At 42.4% G+C, this 21679-nt stretch overlaps 1 protein-coding gene across 7 annotated transcripts in view; it reads left to right on the top strand.

The window, feature by feature from the left end:
• Nucleotides 1-524: 524 nt before the first annotated feature.
• The window catches only part of mtus2b (microtubule associated tumor suppressor candidate 2b), a 33721-nt gene continuing 12566 nt past the window's right edge, over nucleotides 525-21679 (top strand). For 2 of the 7 annotated variants that reach the window (XM_047390873.1, XM_047390869.1), the window contains exons 1-7: nucleotides 526-870; nucleotides 7584-9516; nucleotides 9872-10055; nucleotides 10607-10819; nucleotides 15362-15508; nucleotides 19484-19582; nucleotides 21449-21645. In XM_047390873.1, the coding sequence (XP_047246829.1) occupies nucleotides 7792-9516; nucleotides 9872-10055; nucleotides 10607-10819; nucleotides 15362-15508; nucleotides 19484-19582; nucleotides 21449-21645 (2565 nt within the window). In that variant the 5' untranslated portion in view covers nucleotides 526-870; nucleotides 7584-7791. Of the gene's footprint in view, nucleotides 871-7583; nucleotides 9517-9871; nucleotides 10056-10606; nucleotides 10820-15361; nucleotides 15509-19483; nucleotides 19583-21448; nucleotides 21646-21679 lie in introns of all 7 variants that reach the window. The other 5 variants (XM_047390872.1, XM_047390870.1, XM_047390871.1 and 2 more) reach the window with 5 other exon arrangements.

The following is a 21679-nucleotide window of genomic DNA, read 5'->3' as shown; positions in this document are numbered from 1 at the left end:
TCGTTTTGCACGGGTCATGGAGGATTTCAATCAGCTCCAAGCTGAGATGGATGTAGAGGTTGACTCCACTATATTTCACAGTCTGGAGGAAGTTGGTCGCCAACTTACTTCGGTAAAGTTATTCACAGATTCGGCTTTTCCGGATCAATAACTCATCAGCGGAACATTGCCTCTAGAAACCCAACACCTCTCTGCAACCACAGCAAGGCAGACAGTGAGCTACAATCGTATTTTCCTCAAAACGAGTCTTAACACCGCGCTGGGAGACTTGCATTGGCCTCTACGCAGAGATCGCTGCTCCTCAAATGCGCAGGGACCGTCTGCAAATTGCAACACCAGAAAAATATGGAGAAATATTCAATAAAGTCGCCAAGGAGAGGTGTATTGTCATTAAAATCAGTGTATGTGTATGTGATGTCACATACAATGATACCACTGCAGTCTCCCTCATAATGCAAGAAACAAGACAGAAAATGGTATTCAGGTGAACACGATTTATTTTTCATTTTGTCATTTTTGGTCCCTCATATATTACTGCTCTGTGAAGTTATGAGACGTAATTACTGCTTCAGACCAGCAGGTGGCAACCCTAGCCCACCTTGGCGTCACCTCCTCTTGCAGCCTCCCTGTTTTCCATCAATCCTGCAGATTGTTTCTTCTTCATCTCGCTTTAACACTAGATGCTTCCCTCCTTCTCCGTCCTCTCGTCACTGTGGAGCTCTTCAGCCGAGGACTGCCAAATTCCAGCCGGTAAGGGTTTCCTTTCCTATTGGAAGACGGCAGGTGCGTCCTGCCTGTCTCTGTCTCACTCCAAGCCTCGGCAATACAAGGGATTTATGAAGACTGCTGCATTTGCCGGAGATGCTGCGGGTGAGCCTGTTGGTGTCTGCAATCACGGTTTATGCAGTGGTTAATTGTGTTGTAGGACTGGCAGCTTGATTATACTCATTCTCTTATAATGCCTCATTCCTGTAGGTGTGCTTACCTTTATTCTGTCAGCTCCTGAGTTATGCATGTCTTTAGGCTGTTCTTTGCATTTGCAACATCCCTCCTTCCTTTTTCTGCTTGGGATGATAAATGTAGATGCACACATTTTGGAAAGGAACATAGCAGCAACATAGGTTTCAGCTGGTTACAATGCCCAGGTATTCCGGAAGTGACAGTGACAGCAATCATGGGATATGGACCATATCTGAGGCCTGAGTGATCCAGCTCATGTTACATTTGCATTCATTAACTCAACAAATCATTTGCACACCTTATGCTGCAGAGTGATGCATTATGAGTTTCAAGCGGTTACACAAAGAAGTCAGGGCCACTCAGGCATTGAAAATTGGAGAGAGAGACTGGTGCCTCCATTTTCATTAATCTTCAATATTTCATGAAGATCCTGCGAAAAACAATCCAGTGAAGCTAAGTACAGTAAAAGAAGGTCTTGATCCCTGTTTGCGTCAGAATGATGATTCCTGATGTAGTGGAAGCCTCAGTTTCACAGAAGACTACAAGTTATTTCAGCCCATAGTCATGCAAAAACAAGTGCACAGATTTCATCACAGTGAAGGTCCTGGTTATCAGGAGGCAGGTGGCAGAATGAGTCGCTGGATGATGGGGGATGGGGGGGATATGTTCAGGGAAGCATGTTGTTAGGACTGGCAGAAGTTTCCTAATTATTCCTTGTGCCATAATTATCAGGTTGCCTGAGGTGTTTGAGGAGCATAGCAACAGCAGGAAAACAAGAAAGAACTGGATGCACGTGCAAATAATAATGAAGGCAAAACTGTCAAGTACAGGTATAACTATCCAGCAGTGCATCAGTGACTACTGTACATTATATGCACTTTACACTAGTTCTTTTTGTTCCTAATGCTTTATTCTTTTACTTCACATCTATGAGGAAAATACAGGGGTTGGACAATGAAACTGAAACACCTGGTTTTAGACCACAATAATTTATTAGTATGGTTTAGGGCCTCCTTTTGCGGCCAATACAGTGTCAATTTGTCTTGGGAATGAAATATGCAAGTCCTGCACAGTGGTCAGAGGGATTTAAAGCCATTCTTCTTGCAGGATAGTGGCCAGATCACTACGTGATACTGGTGGAGGAAAACGTTTCCTGACTCGCTCCTCCAAAACACCCCAAAGTGGCTCAATAATATTTAGATCTGGTGACTGTGCAGGCCATGGGAGATGTTCAACTTCACTTTCATGTTCATCAAACCAATCTTTCACCAGTCTTGCTGTGTGTATTGGTGCATTGTCATCCTGATACACGGCACCGCCTTCAGGATACAATGTTTGAACCATTGGATGCACATGGTCCTCAAGAATGGTTCGGTAGTCCTTGGCAGTGACGCACCCATCTAGCACAAGTATTGGGCCAAGAGAATGCCATGATATGGCAGCCCAAACCATCACTGATCCACCCCCATGCTTCACTCTGGGCATGCAACAGTCTGGGTGGTACGCTTCTTTGGGGCTTCTCCACACCGTAACTCTCCCGGATGTTGGGAAAACAGTAAAGGTGAACTCATCAGAGAACAATACATGTTTCACATTGTCCACAGCCCAAGATTTGTGCTCCTTGCACCATTGAAACCAATGTTTGGCATTGGCATGAGTGACCAAAGGTTCGGCTATAGCAGCCCGGCCGTGTATATTGACCCTGTGGAGCTCCCGACGGACAGTTCTGGTGGAAACAGGAGAGTTGAGGTGCACATTTAATTCTGCCGTGATTTGGGCAGCCGTGGTTTTATGTTTTTTGGATACAATCCGGGTTAGCACCCGAACATCCCTTTCAGACAGCTTCCTCTTGCGTCCACAGTTAATCCTGTTGGATGTGGTTCGTCCTTCTTGGTGGTATGCTGACATTACCCTGGATACCGTGGCTCTTGATACATCACAAAGACTTGCTGTCTTGGTCACAGATGCGCCAGCAAGACGTGCACCAACAATTTGTCCTCTTTTGAACTCTGGTATGTCACCCATAGTGCATTTCAATATTTTGAGCAAAACTGTGCTCTTACCCTGCTAATTGAACCTTCACACTCTGCTCTTACTGGTGCAATGTGCAATTAATGAAGACTGGCTACCAGGCTGGTCCAATTTAGCCATGAAACCTCCCACCATAAAATGACAGGTGTTTCAGTTTCATTGTCCAACCCTTGTACATGCCAGTTGTTTGGGAGAGATGCTTGAAAAAAAAGCATTTTTCTGTCCCATCATCACAAACATAAACTAACAAAGTTTATTAAATGATATTCGTACTGTGTGCTTTGTTCAGATGAGACTAAGATTGAGCTCTTTGGCAACAGATACTGGTGGTGGTTTTGGCCTGTAACAAAGGATAAATGTGTGTTAGAGACCCATACCCACTGTTGTCTTGTTCACACGGGCAGGATTTGTATGACGATTTTTAACCCAATCTTCCCCTTCTGACATGCCCTGATCATTTTGATGGCTCTTAAGATAATCTTGTGAGAAATTCCTGCTGTGGGTGGTGTGTTAAGAGTAGTCTAGTCTGATTGGAAAGGACGTCGGGATCGCTCCGGCCTCAAATCGGGGATATTCAACTTGTTGGATTGTCTTGGCACAATATCCTACCGTGTGGGGTGTTCCCCGAGGACAAAGGGGGATGCAGCCTATTGAACGAAGTGACAGAGACACGGAGGTGAAATTACTCTGAAATCACGTTTGATCTTGAGAGGGTTTGCGAGATTTCCCATCTGAAATCTGAATGTTTGTAAGGGAAATCTGTTTGTGTGCTATATGTTTTGCTTGCAACGTGGCTGGACACCACACACTGTAGGACCAAACCTACAATTTGTTATCGTCATGCGTGGGGTCTCTCATGTTTTGAAAAGCAACCGACAATTTTAAAATCTTGCTATGTGAACCAGGCATTTAGTATAGTGGGGAATCTGATGTTCGGGGACCTTTTCTGTTCTTAGACCCTGCAAACCTTGTTGAGTGAATGTCATCAGAGATTCTTTAAAATATTGGACCATTTTAAAGTTAAGGTAGGATTAAAAAAAAAAATCTGTCTGAGATTATGCTACTGCAGTAAGAGATAAATAAATAATTGTACCTATGATCCATCTAAATCATTTCATTGGAAGCTCTTGCAATGCTGTATGAGACCTGATAGGCAGGAACGGGAAATGCAGGTGTTCTTCCTGAATCAGCTTTTCCCTCTTATTTCCTCCACTTTGCAGAATCGACCAGCTGTGAGGTTTGGCTGGCAGATATGATCTCATATGGGTTGGCATGATCTAAGGAAATATTTTGGAGCTTTTTTATTCTATTGTCACCAGATCGAGGGGACAAATGCTTAGATCTAAAGTGTATGTTATAAATATTTTTTTTTTTACTTCAAAACTTCTTTAAGCCCAATTCTTGCAAAAAAGTTTTCCTATGTAATTGACTCACACTTGTGTTTGTGCATCCGTCATCCCTGAGGGAGAGACTGGATTGCTTTACAATGCAGTTTAGTGTGCACTGCAGAAGAGAATAAACTAAAGGTTTAACAGCTGTCACTCTTCCCGATGCTGTGCTTTCTGTGATTGTGCCTGCAGCCTTTGGTATGTATGCTCAGCTGTCACTAAAGCTATCCCCATGGCCGTGCTGCGGTCATTAGGATTATGGCTGAGACACAGTTGCTTTTGATGGTGGCAACACCATATAAGCAGAGGTCATTGCATTGATACTGTATAAACTACTTTGGCATGTTAAACAGCTCCGGTAAATCCAAATAGTTTTTCAGCCGTACAGGGATCTTTAGCAGCACAGACTAAGCAGCGGATACCTTCCAAACAATAACCCTGTACAAGCCGCAACATAAAGTACAGAGCAGCGGCAACTCTACTCACATATAGTTATATTCAATGCATTTAAATATTATTGAAAAGTTCCTTTACTTCACTAACTTAATTCACTAAGTGAAACACATTATATAGATTAAATACACACAAACTGATGTTTTCAAGCCTTTATTTTTGTTAATTATTAGGAAAACACAACTTAAGATTAGAATATTATATCAGACCATTTAAAACATTTGTTTTACAGAAATGTGGGCTTGAAGAAAAGTGCCTGCTTAATAGTTATTATTTTCAAATGGTAATATTAATTTCTTAACAAGGGCTGCTCAGTACGTTGCAAATATATTGTCATCACAACATCAGTGTCTGCAATAATAATAAACAATATCACAAAGAGATGCAATATCTGGTTGTTACATTGTTATGATTTGTGGGTGTTTTTGGGTTTTGTTGGTCTGTTTCACAGTTAAGGTTTTGAATCATGCTTCTGTTTATTATTTTCCTGGTTATGCTTTAGTTTCATGTTTTTCTAGTTTCTGTTAGTTTGTATTCAAGAATTTCTGTTCTGCTCAAGCCACGTTTTGTCTTGTCAATCAACTTTATTCAGTTCACCTCCACCTAGTTAATCTGTCTTCTTGTTTCACCTGGTCACGCTCCAAAAATACACACCTGTTCAGTTATTCATCGCGGAAACATTTTCATATCATGCTCATGTCTACTTCTCAGATCATGCTCATGTCTTGTTGTTCAGATCATGTCACCTGTGTCCGTTTGTTCACACCATGCCTGCCCATGTCTGTTTTTGCCTGTCTTGCCTGCCTGTTTATTGTTTTGGTTCCTGCCTCCTCTGTGAGTGAGTTTTTGTTTTTTATTCATTAAATCTTTTTCACTTACCATCATGCTGCCTGCTAGTCTGCATTCCAGGGTCCTACGCTGCACTGAGCCTAACCTATACTGACGGGTGTCAGAAATTCAACTTTACCTGCCGATAATATATTCAGTCTAATTAACAGAATCTCACTACCCTAAATGTCTATACTTGACACAGATAATAGATCACAGAGAGTTAGAAGCATCATGACCGAAAAAAGTTAAATATGGATTTATTGCAGCTGAGGTCATCATCACATTTAACATTATGACAATTGCATGCTTTACTAATATTGTGCAGCCCATTTTTACTCAACCAAATCAATAAACTTTGTCCTGCTTTTGAAAAACATGAATTCTTTATGCCACATTTATGCATTTAATTTAAGCTTTAACAGGTTTTCGTTTTAGTTGTGCTGAAAGTTTTAAATATGTCTTCAGAGGTTGATCTCATGTTTAACAACCTTTGAAAATGGTAAAAAAAAGATGCACATTGCCATCATAAGCCTTATATTAGGAGAACCAAAAAACATGAGCTGTGTTTCAAAGTTTAATTGCACGTAAGCTCTGAAGATGTCGACCTTTTCACGGGGAATACAGCCATCAACAGAACTAACAGCCTTCTGTTCTGCCTGCAGCACAGCATGCAACCCTCATGCTCTTCTCAGAAGAAAACTATAAGATGCTTCCTTTCATGTCAGAGATGAGCCGTGATCTGTGTATGTTCTGTCATGCTTGTTGCATTTATAAGGGCATGCCTCAACAGACCCAGAAATTAGCATTGAAAAAGCAGCACAAAGCAGCAGCTGCAGTGTAATGTATTATTAATGACAATATCTAAACAACTGATGGTTAAACAGAAGAGTTAAAGATTATTTTACATCTCTTTTGTTTTTTAATGCTGCGGAGCAGCACAACAAACTGATCAGATATTCAGTCATTCCTTAACTGAGAGGTTTCAAAATATATTTTAAAATAAGCTTATTTACTCCCTTATAGGTAAACCATCTCGTCTTTTAATGTTCCATTCTCTTCAGTCATCTTTATTAATAATGTAGGTGTTGTTAAATACTTCTTTTAGGTAATTGTGAAGACTGGTGAGGTCTGCACCAGTTCCATTTTTTCTTTACAATCATATTTTTACAGGTTATCTGAAGCTTAATGAGGTTTATGTAATTGAAAATCCACCTTTTTGTGCAACACAGTTATATGCGTATCACATATACATCTGGGCATCACTGTAATAGGTGCTCATTCATACTACATGAGATACACTTCAGATTAGTTTGTTGCCAACAGTTTCTAAATCCTGACAGAAAAGTTAACTATGGCAATGTGGGTGTTGTTAGAAATACTGAGCTCACTGCTTTTTCACTGCAGTTTACTTGAAATTAGATATTTGCTGATAATGAGTCCCACCTTGATGCTTCTTTAAAGTTGGCTAAAAATACAATCAGTCAGAGTCAGAAAAGCTAGTTTCTTTTGCGTTTTGTTTTGAGTATTGTACAATTTAATGATTAGTGTTTGAACTGGGGTCTCATTCCTAGACAGGAGCTTATCTAGGAATAACTGAGCACAGCAGACCAAGCAGGTCCATGACAAAGACACACAGAAGGCCACCACAAACAATATAATTTATTTCTCTCTCTTTGTTTTGCTGTAAATGTTATTGTAATTTATTGAAAAATACAGCTGACCAATTCAGAGTCACTAGACCAACAACAGGTATCGGGAGTTGAATTTTGTAAGGGACTTCTGTTCCTGGTCATTTAAAATAGCCTTGATCTATCCCCTAATCCAATACTTGGGATTAGGGCCGCACGATATCAAGAAATGTAATTGTAATTTCTATTGTTTTGATGTTTTTGAATTTTTATTGTTATTCTCTGTTCACAGATTTCATGCAGATCTAATGAGGACCTCTCTTCCAAGTGCTGATCTATGACATTCTGATTCTTTGAATGCTGAGAAAATTATGTCAAAATATACTCCTCTTCTACATGTAAGGTTCTTTATTGGGAAGGCAGAGACCTATAACTGATGCTACAGATATGTGACATGAATGGCCTCCTGACGGTACCATAGACACTTAGCTGTGTCCATAATGTGTGATCTAGTAAAGCCTGTTGGCGACGGCGAGTTAAGAAATAACAACCAGCAGGGTGCTAATGATCCCAATGCCAACACTGTTCAGACAGAGGATGGTGGGAGAACTGGACATACTGACTCTCTGTTGGGGATTATGACTGAGACAGCAGAGCAAGACAAAGTTATCATCTGGGGCACAGACTCTCAGTGTGATGACCCCGAGCTGGCTGAGTTTGAGGTGTTGGAGTGTCAGGAGCTGGAGGCCTATCTGGTTGAGGAGGGGGATTTTGAAGGGCTCGCAGAGAAGAGCATGCCACAAGAGGAACCCTCATCCTCCTGTAAAACCACAGAAACTAAAGCTGTAGACGATATGAATTGGAAAGGAACGGAATGGGTTGTGGGTGTTGCCTGTGAGCAGGAATCATCCGTGTCTCATGTTTCTGATACTGATGTTTTTGTGACCTGTCTGTCCACCACTGCTACTCTGACAACAGACTCCTGGCACATTGCCCCTGGTTCCCACTCTGTCCTTTCAGAGGACCTTACTGTGGCCTCCCAAACCTGCAGCACTGTCTCTGAGCGAGACAAAGCCTCTCAAAAAGCTGATCCGTCAGTCCTTGCTAGAAAAACAACACACCAGCAAAGTTTATACAATAATTTGAATTCAACACTTAGTTCAGAGATTATTGTACCGCAACTACAAGTGCAGAATGGTGTCTTAAGCAAAGATGCAAGCAATGAGCAGAAAAAGGATAATCACCAGAGGAATGAGGCAGGAAAAAACACTTCAAAGGGAGATTGTGATAACTCCGACCACAAGGCTTTATTCTGTGCAGAAAGGAACACTAAAACAGATAAAAGCACACAAGCCAGTGAAATCCTCGAGTGGATAAATCCAGTCAAAAGTGGCGCAAAGGCGACTCAGCCATCAAGTGAACACAAAGCCATAAGAAAACAAGGCTCATTTGATAACAGTATGAAGAAACAAAACTCTTTTGACAAGAGTCTAAAAAAGCAGCCTTCCTTTGAGAATTCTTTGAAGAAGCAGCTTTCTTTTGATAACAGCTTAAAAAAGCAGGGCTCCTTCGAGAACAGCACCAGCTTGTCATCTCAGGAGCGGCGGAAAACTTGGGGAAGCCCTGGACGATCGGCAACCCCAACATCCCCTAAAACTACCTCCTGCTCGCCTAAGAGACAACCACCCGGTTCTCGAGTTAAAGTCGAGGGAAAAAGGGCTTTAAGTTTGGAAAGAAGTGCCACTTTTCAAAAAAATGTAAGTCAAATCATCAGACCCCCCAATAAGACAAATATAAGCGGTGGAATTCCCAAAGCTATTGCTCCTCCACAGAAAGAAATTGAGCCCAGGATTTCCTCTCTACCACAGAAGCCTAAAAATGTGAGACCAAAAATCATTACATACATCCGAAAAAACACACCAGCTAAATCACAGGACACCAGCACGCAGTCTGAAGGCTCAACGGAGCCACCTCAACCATTGTCTTCCTCTGGTCCACTCACTCACAGGGATTCAAAGGGTGTTCCTCAATCCAGATCCACCCCGGTGCTCAGCTCCTCCAATGTGCTTTTTGACAAATATCGACAGGAATTGCAGAAGGGAGGGTACTATCCTCCAGGCACAGCTCCGATGGGCATGAAACCTCCAAGCAACACTGCCCCTCAGAGGGTGAGCGGGAAATCAGAGAGCTTTCATGAAGAGATGTCAAAGAAATACCTACAAGAGGTGAGATGTGGACTCTGGATTTGACTTATTCGTGACATACAATCACAATGAAGATGCAAATATGCTTAGCCTATAGCATGTCTTGAAAAAGTAATCATACTCGCTTAACATTTTAAAATGTTTTCACGGTACCACAAGCTTCAATGTATTTTATTTGGGCGAACACAATGACCAACCCAAAATAAAACATAATTCTGAAGGGGAAGGAAAATGTTGCATGCTTTTAGAATCTTACATCTCAGACTTTGCAAAAAAAAAAAAAAACCTTGACAAAGTTATATAGAATATGAAAATAGATCATTAAAAAGGCATATTTCTACAGTCATATAATAAATATGGTAATGTCTTTCATCAGCGTCTTTACCAAGATGGTGGAAGCGTCTACCGTTCACCCAGAACCCTTAGGCCTCAGCTGGGTTTGGGGGCAGTCACCAGGCAGCCTGCGGCCAAGACGAGAGTCCAGCAGATGGGTCAAAGGTCAGCTCCACATTCATGGCACACAGCCAGAGTGTCCACCCCAGGCCTCCAGGATCAGGCAGGTGAGTGGTTATAGTTTGAGTGTTCTCATCTCTCATGTTCACATATTCTTTAAATATCACTTCCTCCTTCTGTTAAGCTTCAGATTTACAGCCTTCAAAATAATTTGGAAAATTTTCTTGATATCATGCTTTCATTTAAGTTTGGCTTGTGACACAAAGTCTTTTAAGTGTAAAACATTTCAGAGGACTTTCTGTCAGGTTGACAACTCAAGCCCTAGTGTAAAGTGCTTCTACATATGCTGGTCTTCGTAGCATCTTGCTGTAAATTTCCGAAACATGTTTTTTTCTACTAGCTTTGTAATTTTACTGTTCTCTTATTAATCATCAGTTAAATGTCAGGTTTGGTAATTAATTATTGAATGAAATTATCCTTTTCATACGAAGTCCAAGATATATTTATTTATTTATTTATTTGTTTTCAACTAACTGGTGTTAAGTTGTCATTACATAACAATTCTTTGGTAAGTTTTCAAATTAATTCTTGAAAAGGGCAACCGAAGCACTCTTTGTGTCATAGCCCTTATGAAAAACTGTAATATAATTCTGCCAAGGTCTTGACGGGCAGAAGAGATCAGGTCCAGAGGCCACGCCTAAAAGCCTCCTGCTGAAGTCGGGCCAGTCCGGTCTCCGTCCTCCAGGCTTCTCCAACCTTCCAGCTGCTCGACTGGCTGCTTTAGGTGTCATACGGAGCTCCAGCGTCTCATCTGTGTCCAGCAGCCAATCCAATGACAGCTGTCACAGCGACCCCTGTCAACTCCTTCACTGTAAGTTGGAAAGCTTTCTTCTTTGTTTTTATTTGTTTTCCCAACAAATGATGCACAGATGCACAGATGGATTGCTATCTGAGCCATTTTGAAGCCAAGTAAATACCTCAAACCATTCCTGAGCCATTTTTTGTTGTGTTTAGAGCATTTTCATGAAAAGGTGTACATGTAGGTGGTACATGTCAAAGTAACATCCTTATGGAACAACTTTGAGACCGAAAATATTATTTTTTTCCCAACAACTAACAGGTGCAGTGATGAAAAGATGATCATAGTGTCATAATGTTATGACTGACGGTCGACATCAGAGATAGTATTGGAAAATGAATTTCTTTAAAGTTCTGTCTTCACTTTATGCTGAATAATAAAAATTATTTTAATTTTTAGAAATTGATCATGTAAACCAAAATTAAGTTTTCCAAACAAGTTTATCTACTAATAAATCAACAATCACACTACAGTAAGTGCCCCAAGCTATTTGCTGCTGATCAAAGTATTGGTATTGTGGAGGGCAGATTAATATTGCACATGCAGCAAAGCATGCAACAGCAGCATAAATCACTGTGCAGCTCGGCCTATTAGTCAGTCCACTTCTTGGCTCGGTATCTGCTTCAGTTAAAGTGAAAATGTGCTGACTCTCCCAGGTAGATTCCAACTGCTGCAGTACGAAGAGTGAAAGTGTCACATGCCTTTGGCATGTTGACTTCAAAACCTATTGGGTGTTCTATTTAGAACCAGACTTTGTCATCCTGCAGTAATTTAAATATTCTAGAACTTACATGTGCTGTAGGGAACACTGCCATCTGAGCAACTATGTAATCTATTTTCAGGTCACAATAATGCTGTTCAAGGGAAAAAGACTGTCTTTTTTTTCTCTGAAAGTGTCACATTACCTGCAGATGGTGGAGCTTGTGTCAGCAAGACCATTGATATAGCAGCTGAATATTTTATAAGTAATGTAATCTGTCTGTTTGGGTTTTGACTTCCTGCCTACACTGACATAGTAAACCATAATCTGGATGTGTAAGTAAATGGTTAGAAACACTTTAAATTCAAAGCTAGAGATGCACTAAGCAGAACTAAGTTTTTTAAAGTCTGACCAATTCTAATTTTGTTTAATTCTTTTCATAAGACATAAAGTAATAAAAACCTGCTCCAGGTTAATAGTTTTGAATCCAAAGGAAAAAAAAAAAATATAATATTATCCCCATTTATGTTTTAAAGCATATATCCCTGGCCTTTAACTGATTTATATTAAACTCAAAATAGTGCATCAAAGCACATGCTGTTGGTGCATTTATAGACCGAAAGCGTGAGTTTTTAATCATTTAATAAATTTGTAAAAAAGTTTCAAGAACCCCTCAGATGAATACTAAATCGAGGCACGTGACGTCGCCCAGTACGGCGGAGCCAGGGTCCCACCCTGGAGCCAGGCCTGGGGTTGGGACTCGTCGGAGAGCGCCTGGTGTCTGGGTTGCTCCTCACGGGACCCGGCCGGGCCAAGCCCGAATGAGAGACACGAGACCATCCCCCAGTGGCCCACCACGTGCAGGGGGAACCGTGAGGAACCGGTGCAAAGAGGATTGGGCGGCAGACGAAGGTAGAGACCTCGGCAGCCCTTTCCCCGGATGCTTAGGCTTGCTTTAGGGACGTGGAGTGTCACCTCGCTGGGGGGGGGGAGGAGCCTGAGCTTGTGTGGGAGGTCGAGAGATATCGACTAGAAATAGTCGGGATCACCTCCACGCACACCGTGGGATCTGGAACCCATCTTCTCAAGAGGGGCTGGACTCTCTTCTACTCTGGAGTGGCCCATGGGGAGAGACGGCGGGCTGGGGTGGGTTTCCTTGTTGCCCCCCAGCTCAGCTCATAATGAACACCATGTTCAAACATAAGGGTGTCCATCAGTGCACTTGGCACCAGGGCACCCTAGGCAGGAGGTCAATGATTGACTTTGTTGTCCTATCATCAGACCTTCGGCCGCATGTTTTGGACACTTGGGTGAAGAGAAGGGCTGAGCTGTCCACTGATCACCACCTGGTGGTGAGTTGGATCTGCTGGAGGAGGAGAAAGCCAGACAGACTTGGCAGGCCCAAGCATATAGTGATGGCCAGGGATGTATTCAACTCCCAACTCCGGGAGAGCTTTGACCAGATTCCGAGGGATGTTGGAGACATAGAGTCCAAGTGGACCATGTTCTCCGCATCTATTGTGCTGCCTGTAGCTGCGGCCGTAAGGTCTGCGGTGCCTGTCGCAGCAGCAATCCCCGAACCCGGTTGTGGACACTGGCAGTAAGGGACGCTGTCAAGCTGAAGAAGGAGTCCTGTCAGCTGTGGTTGGCTTGTGGGACTCCTGAGGCGGCTGACGGGTACCGTGAGGCCAAGCGTGCCGCGGCCCGGACGGTGGCAGAGGCAAAAAGTCGGGCCTGGGAGGAGTTCGGTGAGGCCATGGAGAAGGACTACCGGTTGGCCTCGAAGCGACATTATCAGGCGGTGAAAGGAGTACTTCAAGGATCTCCTCAATCCTGCCATCACACATTCCCTGGTGGAAACAGAGGTTGGGGACTCGGGGTTGGACTCTTTCATCACCCAGGCTGAAGTCACCAAGGTGGTTAAAAAGCTCCACGGTGGAAAGGCTTCGGGGGTGGATGAGATCTGCCCTGAGTACCTCAAGTCTCTGGATGTTGTGGGGCTGTCATGGTTGACACGCTTCTTCAACATTGCGTGGCGGACGGGGACAGTGCCTTTGGATTGGCAGACTGGGGTGGTGGTCCCCTTTCGTAAGAAGGGTGACCGAAGGGTGTGTTCCAACTACAGGGGGATCACACTCCTCAGCCTACCTTGTAAGGCCTACGCCAGAGTATTGGAGAGGAGAGTCCGGCCGATAGTCAAACCTCAGCTTCAGGAGGAGCAGTGTGGTTTACGTCCCGGCCGTGGAACACTGGATCAGCTCTATACCCTCTACAGGGTACTCGAGTTTTCATGGGAGTTTGCCCAACCGGTCCACACTGTGTTTTGTGGACCTGGAGAAAGCATTCAACTGTATCCCTCGTTATGCCCTGTGGGTGGTGCTCCAGGAGTATGGAATCGGAGGCCCTTTACTAGGGGCCATCTGGTCTCTGTACGAGCGGAGCAGGAGTTTGGTCCGCATTGCCGGCACTAAGTCTGACCTGTTCCCGGTGCATGTTGGACTCCGGCAGGGCTGCCCTTTGTCACCGGTCCTGTTCATAACTTTTATGGACAGGATTTCTAGACGCAGCCAAGGGCCAGAGGGGGTCTGGTTTGGGGACCAGAGGATTTTGTCTCTTCTTTTTGCAGATGACGTGGTCCTGCTGGCCCCCTCTAGCCAAGACCTACAGCATGCGCTAGGGCAGTTTGCAGCCGAGTGTGAAGCGGCAGGGATGAGGATCAGCTCCTCCAAGTCCGAGGCCATGGTTCTCGACCGGAAAAGTGTGGCTTGTCCTTTTCAGGTTGGAGGGGAGTTCCTGCCTGAGGTGGAGGAGTTTATGTATCTCGGGGTCTTGTTCACGAGTGGGGCAAGAATGGAGCGATCCGTGCGGCTGCCGCAGTAATGGGGGCACTGTGCCGGTCCGTTGTGGTGAAGAGAGAACTGAGCCGAAAAGCGAAGCTCTCGATTTACCGGTCGGTCTACGTTCCTACCCTCACCTATGGCCATGAACTTTGGGTCATGACCGAAAGAACGAGATCCCGGATACAAGCGGCTGAAATGAGCTTTCTCCGTAGAGTGGCCGGGCATAGGGTGAGGAGCTCGGCCATCCGGGAATAGAGCCGCTGCTCCTCCACATCGAGAGGAGCCAGTTGAGGTGGCTCCGGCATCTTTACCGGATGCCTCCTGGACGCCTTCCTCAGGAGGTGTTCCAGGCACGTTCCACCGGGGGGAGGCCCAGGGGACCGCCCAGGATACGCTGGAGGGACTATGTCTCTCAGCTGGCCTGGGAACGCCTTGGGCTCCCCCTGGAGGAGCTGGAGGAGGTGTCTGGGGAGGGGGACGTCTGGGCGTCTCTGCTGAGTCTGCTACCCCCGCGACCCGGTTCCGGATAAAGCGGAAGACGACGACGGGTTTTTATTTTTCAGTTTTTGACTTGTCATTCAAAAAATGCCTAATTCCAATTTTGCTATGAATAATTCAATCTGTAAAAGAAAAACTCTGAGAATTTCTCAGAATTTAAAGCTCAGCAGAAAAGGCAAATATGTAATAACATTTTTACAGCATTCCTCTTTTGTGCTCTATGAAGTTCAGGAGTTTAGAAAATTCTCTGCAGGAAGTGTTTTATGCTGAAATACCTGAAAAGATAAACATAAAAGAAAAAGAACACATTAATTATTATTTGTAGGAGTTCCTTATTTTTTTATTTTATTTTTTTTACAATAATAAGAGTCCATTAGAATTCATCTTTTAGTTTGAAGTCACTATATTGAGTCATACATGTCTTTCTCCTGCAGGTCACAGGGCTGTTGCATGTTACAAGACATACCTGCAGGTAAAACACATAGGTTTACTTTTTTCTTTCTCCTTCCTTTGCAGATCCCAGCTCTGGCAGTGATGAAACACTTCCACATAAAGCTGTCATACTTCTCAGTGGAGCCTCCCATGTTCAGGACAAGGTTCAGCCCTCCAACGCTTCAGGTCTGCAACGTCGTAACGTGTCACCACAGCACAGCTCCTCCCTCGGTACGGTCTCTCATCACACACACAGGAGAAAATAATCATCCAGTCTTCAGTTTCAGTGTGTATGTGTGTGTTTGTGTTCATTTATCACATTGGCTATCCTGTGTTGAGACCACATTATCTCCGTGACTGGATGTGCTGTTGGACAGATGTGACAGTTTAGACCTGGAACTGTGCTGAATCTTTTACACTTTCGGCTTTTCTATTTGGTGCAAAATGTCAACCCTGTCACGAAAACTTGGAGATTTAGAAAAATCAGAGAAAGCTTCTACAATTCAATTATGATCACTCTTTAACGGCATTTGTGTTGCATATTTTTAGATAAACACTCTAACCCTCAAAGGATTAGCTGGCATACAAAATAAATGGATGAAATTACTTTCAGTTTACTTTGATGTAGTATTTTTTAGAGTTTGTTTAGAGTTTGTTTTAGAGTTTGTTTAGAGTTTGTATTCCTTTTTCTGCCTATTAAGTTGAATCTTAGCATAATATTTGAAAACAAATACAGTAATCATTTATTAAACGGCTTCCTTTGTGCTTGACAATGCCTCAATAACCAGTTTCCTCACTGAAAGTGAAAGAATTTTCATAAAGCACCATAACTGCATAACTGTTATACAGGTCCTTCTCAAAATATTAGCATATTGTGATAAAGTTCATTATTTTCCATAATGTCATGATGAAAATTTAACATTCATATATTTTAGATTCATTGCACACTAACTGAAATATTTCAGGTCTTTTATTGTCTTAATACGGATGATTTTGGCATACAGCTCATGAAAACCCAAAATTCCTATCTCACAAAATTAGCATATCATTAAAAGGGTCTCTAAACGAGCTATGAACCTAATCATCTGAATCAACGAGTTAACTCTAAACACCTGCAAAAAATTCCTGAGGCCTTTAAAACTCCCAGCCTGGTTCATCACTCAAAACCCCAATCATGGGTAAGACTGCCGACCTGACTGCTGTCCAGAAGGCCACTATTGACACCCTCAAGCAAGAGGGTAAGACACAGAAAGAAATTTCTGAACGAATAGGCTGTTCCCAGAGTGCTGTATCAAGGCACCTCAGTGGGAAGTCTGTGGGAAGGAAAAAGTGTGGCAGAAAACGCTGCACAATGAGAAGAGGTGACCGGACCCTGAGGAAGATTGTGGAGAAGAGCCGATTCCAGACCTTGGGGGACCTGCGGAAGCAGTGGACTGAGTCTGGAGTAGAAACATCCAGAGCCACCGTGCACAGGCGTGTGCAGGAAATGGGCTACAGGTGCCACATTCCCCAGGTCAAGCCACTTTTGAACCAGAAACAGCGGCAGAAGCGCCTGACCTGGGCTACAGAGAAGCAGTACCGGACTGTTGCTCAGTGGTCCAAAGTACTTTTTTTGGATGAAAGCAAATTCTGCATGTCATTCAGAAATCAAGGTGCCAGAGTCTGGAGGAAGACTGGGGAGAAGGAAATGCCAAAATGCCAGAAGTCCAGTGTCAAGTACCCACAGTCAGTGATGGTCTGGGGTACCGTGTCAGCTGCTGGTGTTGGTCCACTGTGTTTTATCAAGGGCAGGGTCAATGCAGCTAGCTATCAGGAGATTTTGGAGCACTTCATGCTTCCATCTGCTGAAAAGCTTTATGGAGATGAAGATTTCATTTTTCAGCACGACCTGGCACCTGCTCACAGTGCCAAAACCACTGGTAAATGGTTTACTGACCATGGTATCACTGTGCTCAATTGGCCTGCCAACTCTCCTGACCTGAACCCCATAGAGAATCTGTGGGATATTGTGAAGAGAACGTTGAGAGACTCAAGACCCAACACTCTGGATGAGCTAAAAGCTGCTATCGAAGCATCCTGGGCCTCCATAAGACCTCAGCAGTGCCACAGGCTGATTGCCTCCATGCCACGCCGCATTGAAGCAGTCATTTCTGCAAAAGGATTCCCGACCAAGTATTGAGTGCATAACTGTACATGATTATTTGAAGGTTGACGTTTTTTGTATTAAAAACACTTTTCTTTTATTGGTCGGATGAAATATGCTAATTTTGTGAGATAGGAAGTTTGGGTTTTCATGAGCTGTATGCCAAAATCATCCATATTAAGACAATAAAAGACCTGAAATATTTCAGTTAGTGTGCAATGAATCTAAAATATATGAATGTTAAATTTTCATCATGACATTATGGAAAATAATGAACTTTATCACAATATGCTAATACTTTGAGAAGGACCTGTAGCTGTTGCTTAGCACTGCAGCTCAGAAGTGATGCAGCACCACACACTGCACTTCCTTTCTGTTCCTGTAGGAGGCAATGAGACAGATAACATTTCCATGTAAAAAGTTGCTGTAAATGTGGGATGTCACCACCATCTAGTGGTCGTTCTGTGTGAGCAATGACTACCTGGTTCATCTAGAAACATTTGACTGTTTTGTTGTCTCTTTTTTTTTTTAACAGGCTTTCCATCCAGGATTTCTTTCCCTCAGATTTTTGTTATTAAAAAAGTATTAATCAGAATCATATATGACCTTTAAATTACTATGCACGAATCATGCACTTAGTCATAGACTAAGGAATTCAGATATGTTGCTTTATTTTTTCTTCAGGAGCAACAGTGAGCAGAGAAATAAAAATGAACACATTCATGTTTGATATTTCATACAATTATAATTAATTAATTTCATTCATAAGTCGCCTAAGGGCAATTTAGAGAGACCAATTAACCTAACAGGCATGTCTTTGGACTGTGGGAGGAAGCCGGAGTACCCGGTGAGAACCCACGCATGCACGAGGAGAACATGCAAACTCCATGCAGAAAGACCCCGGGACGGGAATCGAACCCAGGAACTTCTTGCTGCAAGGCAACAGTGCTACCAACTGTGCCACCGTGCAGCCCCAATTAATAAATTTTTTATATTTTAATCCAACAGTCAAAGTTCATGAGCCTTAACAGAATCTTAAAGTTAACTAGATGAAATTTAACATACCTTAAAAATGTGTTTTTACCCGTTCAGGTTATGAACTGTAGTGTATTTTACTGGGATTTTATGTAATAAACCAATACAAAGTAGTGCATGACTGTGAAGGAAAGTGATACATGGTTTTTAACAAGTTTTTTAAACAGAAATCTGAAAAGTGTTACGTGTATAAGTTTTCTGTCCCTGTGAGTCAATGCTTTGTAGAACCATCTTGCCCTAACCCTAACCCAAGTCTCATGGTGTATTTCTCTACTGGTTTTGCACATCCAAAGACCTACATTTGTGTTGTTTTTTTTTTCTTCTTTAAAACAGCTTGATCTTAGTGAGATTAATTCAATTCAATTCAGTTTTATTTATATAGCGCCAAATCACAACACATGTTGTCTCAAGGCACTTCACAACAGTCAGGTTCATACATTCCAATTAATACTAACCATTGAACAGTGCAGTCGGAGTTAGTTATTTATTCAAATTGGATAAAAAGTTTTTCTATCTAAGGAAACCCAGCAGATTGCATCCAGTCAGTGACTTGCAGCATTCCCTCCTCCCGGATGAGCATGTAGAGACAGTGGACAGTCACTGGCGTTGACTTTGCAGCAATCCCTCATACTGAGCGACAGTGGAGAGGAAAAACTCCCTTTTAACAGGAAGAAACCTCCAGCAGAACCAGGCTCAGTGTGAGCGGCCATCTGCCACGACCGACTGGGGCTTAGAAGGAGAGCATCTGTGATCATCAATTTTCAAGTCTTAATAAAGATTCTCTGTTGTATTTAAGTCTAGGCTTTGACTGGGCCATTCTAACAGATGATCTAAAGATTTGAAAGAAATTAAATTTTTTTTATCAATTCTTCTCCTAAAAATAGTAAGTTTTATGGATTTTCTAATCTATTTACTGCATGAGACTTATGGTCTGTAGCGTAGCATGCTTTAGGAAATTAAAAATTGCAGGTTTAACGCTTTAATCCTTGATACTTTTCAGCAGATCATAATTTTTCTCCTCTGCACAGTGTCGAGGACAGAGCTGCAAAAGGGCACTGAGGCTGTGCTCTCACCAAGATCTTCACCTAAGAGATGTGCTGTTGTTCCACCAAAGCCACAGTCACCCGGTGAGTCAGTCATGTCATACTACACACATGTCAACACCCTCTCTGCTGTATGCATGTATCTTAAACAGTATGTGTCCTTATCTTGTTTCAACATAGTGTAGTGTCATCTGCTGCTACTGTTCCATGTTCTCCACTCCTCATTTCCTGATCTCACCCCAGGCAACCTGATGTCATAGCAACTAGCAACATTAGCCAAAATGCTGCAATGGCTCCCTCAGCAGTGTTTCTGCTGACTCAGATTACATCCATGTTTGTCACCAAGTTGTGCTTTTTTCAGAGACCACTGGGACAGAGAAGCAGTCGCATGTAGAGTTCCAGTACAATGGATAATGTTCCACCACAGGAAACCTATCATTTGATTATACTTGAAAAGTAGAAAGCAGCTCTTCTTTGCACAGTGTGCAGAAATAGTTCTTATCTCCTCATCACTGCTTGGGGATTTGCCAAGTAAGGAAAATTAATTATACAAAGCAAACAGAGCTCAACTTTATAACATTTTATGACTCATTGTTGACAATACAGGTGCACCCCAATAGTTTGGAGTAACATCAAGTGAATTTATTTCAGGAATGTAATTTAAAAAGTAAAACTGATGTATGTTATAGGTTCATGATACAGTGATATATTCTAAGCTTTTATTTCTGTTTGTTTTGAAAAGTATGACTTACAGCTACTGAAAACCAAAAATTGAGTTTTCAGAACATTGGAATATATATGTATATATGTGTGTATATATATATATATATATATACACACTGACTATATATATATATATAAAAATAATTTTAAAATATAAACGTTGGCCAGCGGAAAGGTGGTGCCAGGTCTTGAGTGAAAATTAACTCAGCATCTTCATACAGCTTGTCAGCAGCATGAAGTGCTCTAAAATATCCTGGTACATGACTGCGCTTTACGTCAGACTTGATGAAACGTGGTAGATAAACACCAGCAGATGACATGGTTTCTCAAATCATTGCTGACTATGGAAGCTTCGCAGTGGATTGCAAACAGTGTCTTTCCACTCTTGGACTTTAGGACCTAGATTTCCAAATGCTTTTATTTGAAGAAGACCACTAACCATTGCCCAGTCCTCTTTCTCCTTAGCCCTGGTAAGAATCTTCTGACATTGTTTTTGATTCTAGAGTGGCTTAACAGAAGAAATGTGACAGATGTAGCCCATGTTCTGAATACATCAGTGGCTGCTGGTACGGCCAACACCCTGTAAATCTCCACCAAATTCTTGAAGGCTATGGTTATTCCTGCTTTCTGGGTTTTTTCTGCTGCATTTCCCCTCAACTTTCAATTAATATGCTTGGATACAATATCCACCTTATTTATCGGTGACCTTTAGTGACTTGCTATCCATGCGGATGGTGGCAGTGAGAGTCTGCTGGACAAATGAAAAGTCAATTGTGTCCCTATAACATAACATTTCTGCATTATAATGCAGATATATTATTCCGCAGTGTATTCAATTACCTTTTCTATAATGTTATAATTAATTAAGATGCACTTTGAAATTACCAGTTGTTTTTGCCTCACTCACTGCCTTTGATGCTCACGTTTTACAGTCTGAGTTATGAATAGTGGTGGGAACAAGTTCTGACAAAACAGAAGAGAAAAATTTAGAAAATAGATTATTTGCAACTAAAATTGCAATCGCAAATTCAAAATAAATATTACAATTGCATGTTTTCCTTACATTGTGTAAGCATACTTCCCATAGTGCTATATTGGGAAAATGTCCAACAGCACTATTAATTTTTAACTCGTTTCCTTTTATTTCATCTGATTATTTTTATTTCGTCTCCCTTTTGAGTCTAAGCAAAACATTTAGGTTGCTGAATCTGTGCTCTTTGTCTTTAGCTCGCGGCCGAACAACAGTAGTTCACAGCGCCCCTCGGACAGGAAGGTCACAAGAGCTGGACCAGGCTCTGTTCCGGGAGCTGCAGGAGCGATGTGAGCAGCAGGCCCTGCAGCTGAAGACTCTTCAAGCCCATTTGAAGAAGGCCTCTCTGTGCCTAGATGTTTTCAGCATCACCACTCTGCACTTCTGTGACAAGGTAGGCTCTTCACAAATAAGAACGCAGATAGCTC

Source organism: Girardinichthys multiradiatus, chromosome 18, assembly GCF_021462225.1.
Source record: "Girardinichthys multiradiatus isolate DD_20200921_A chromosome 18, DD_fGirMul_XY1, whole genome shotgun sequence".
Taxonomy (NCBI): domain Eukaryota; kingdom Metazoa; phylum Chordata; class Actinopteri; order Cyprinodontiformes; family Goodeidae; genus Girardinichthys; species Girardinichthys multiradiatus.
This window is presented reverse-complemented; position numbering and strand designations above follow the sequence as displayed.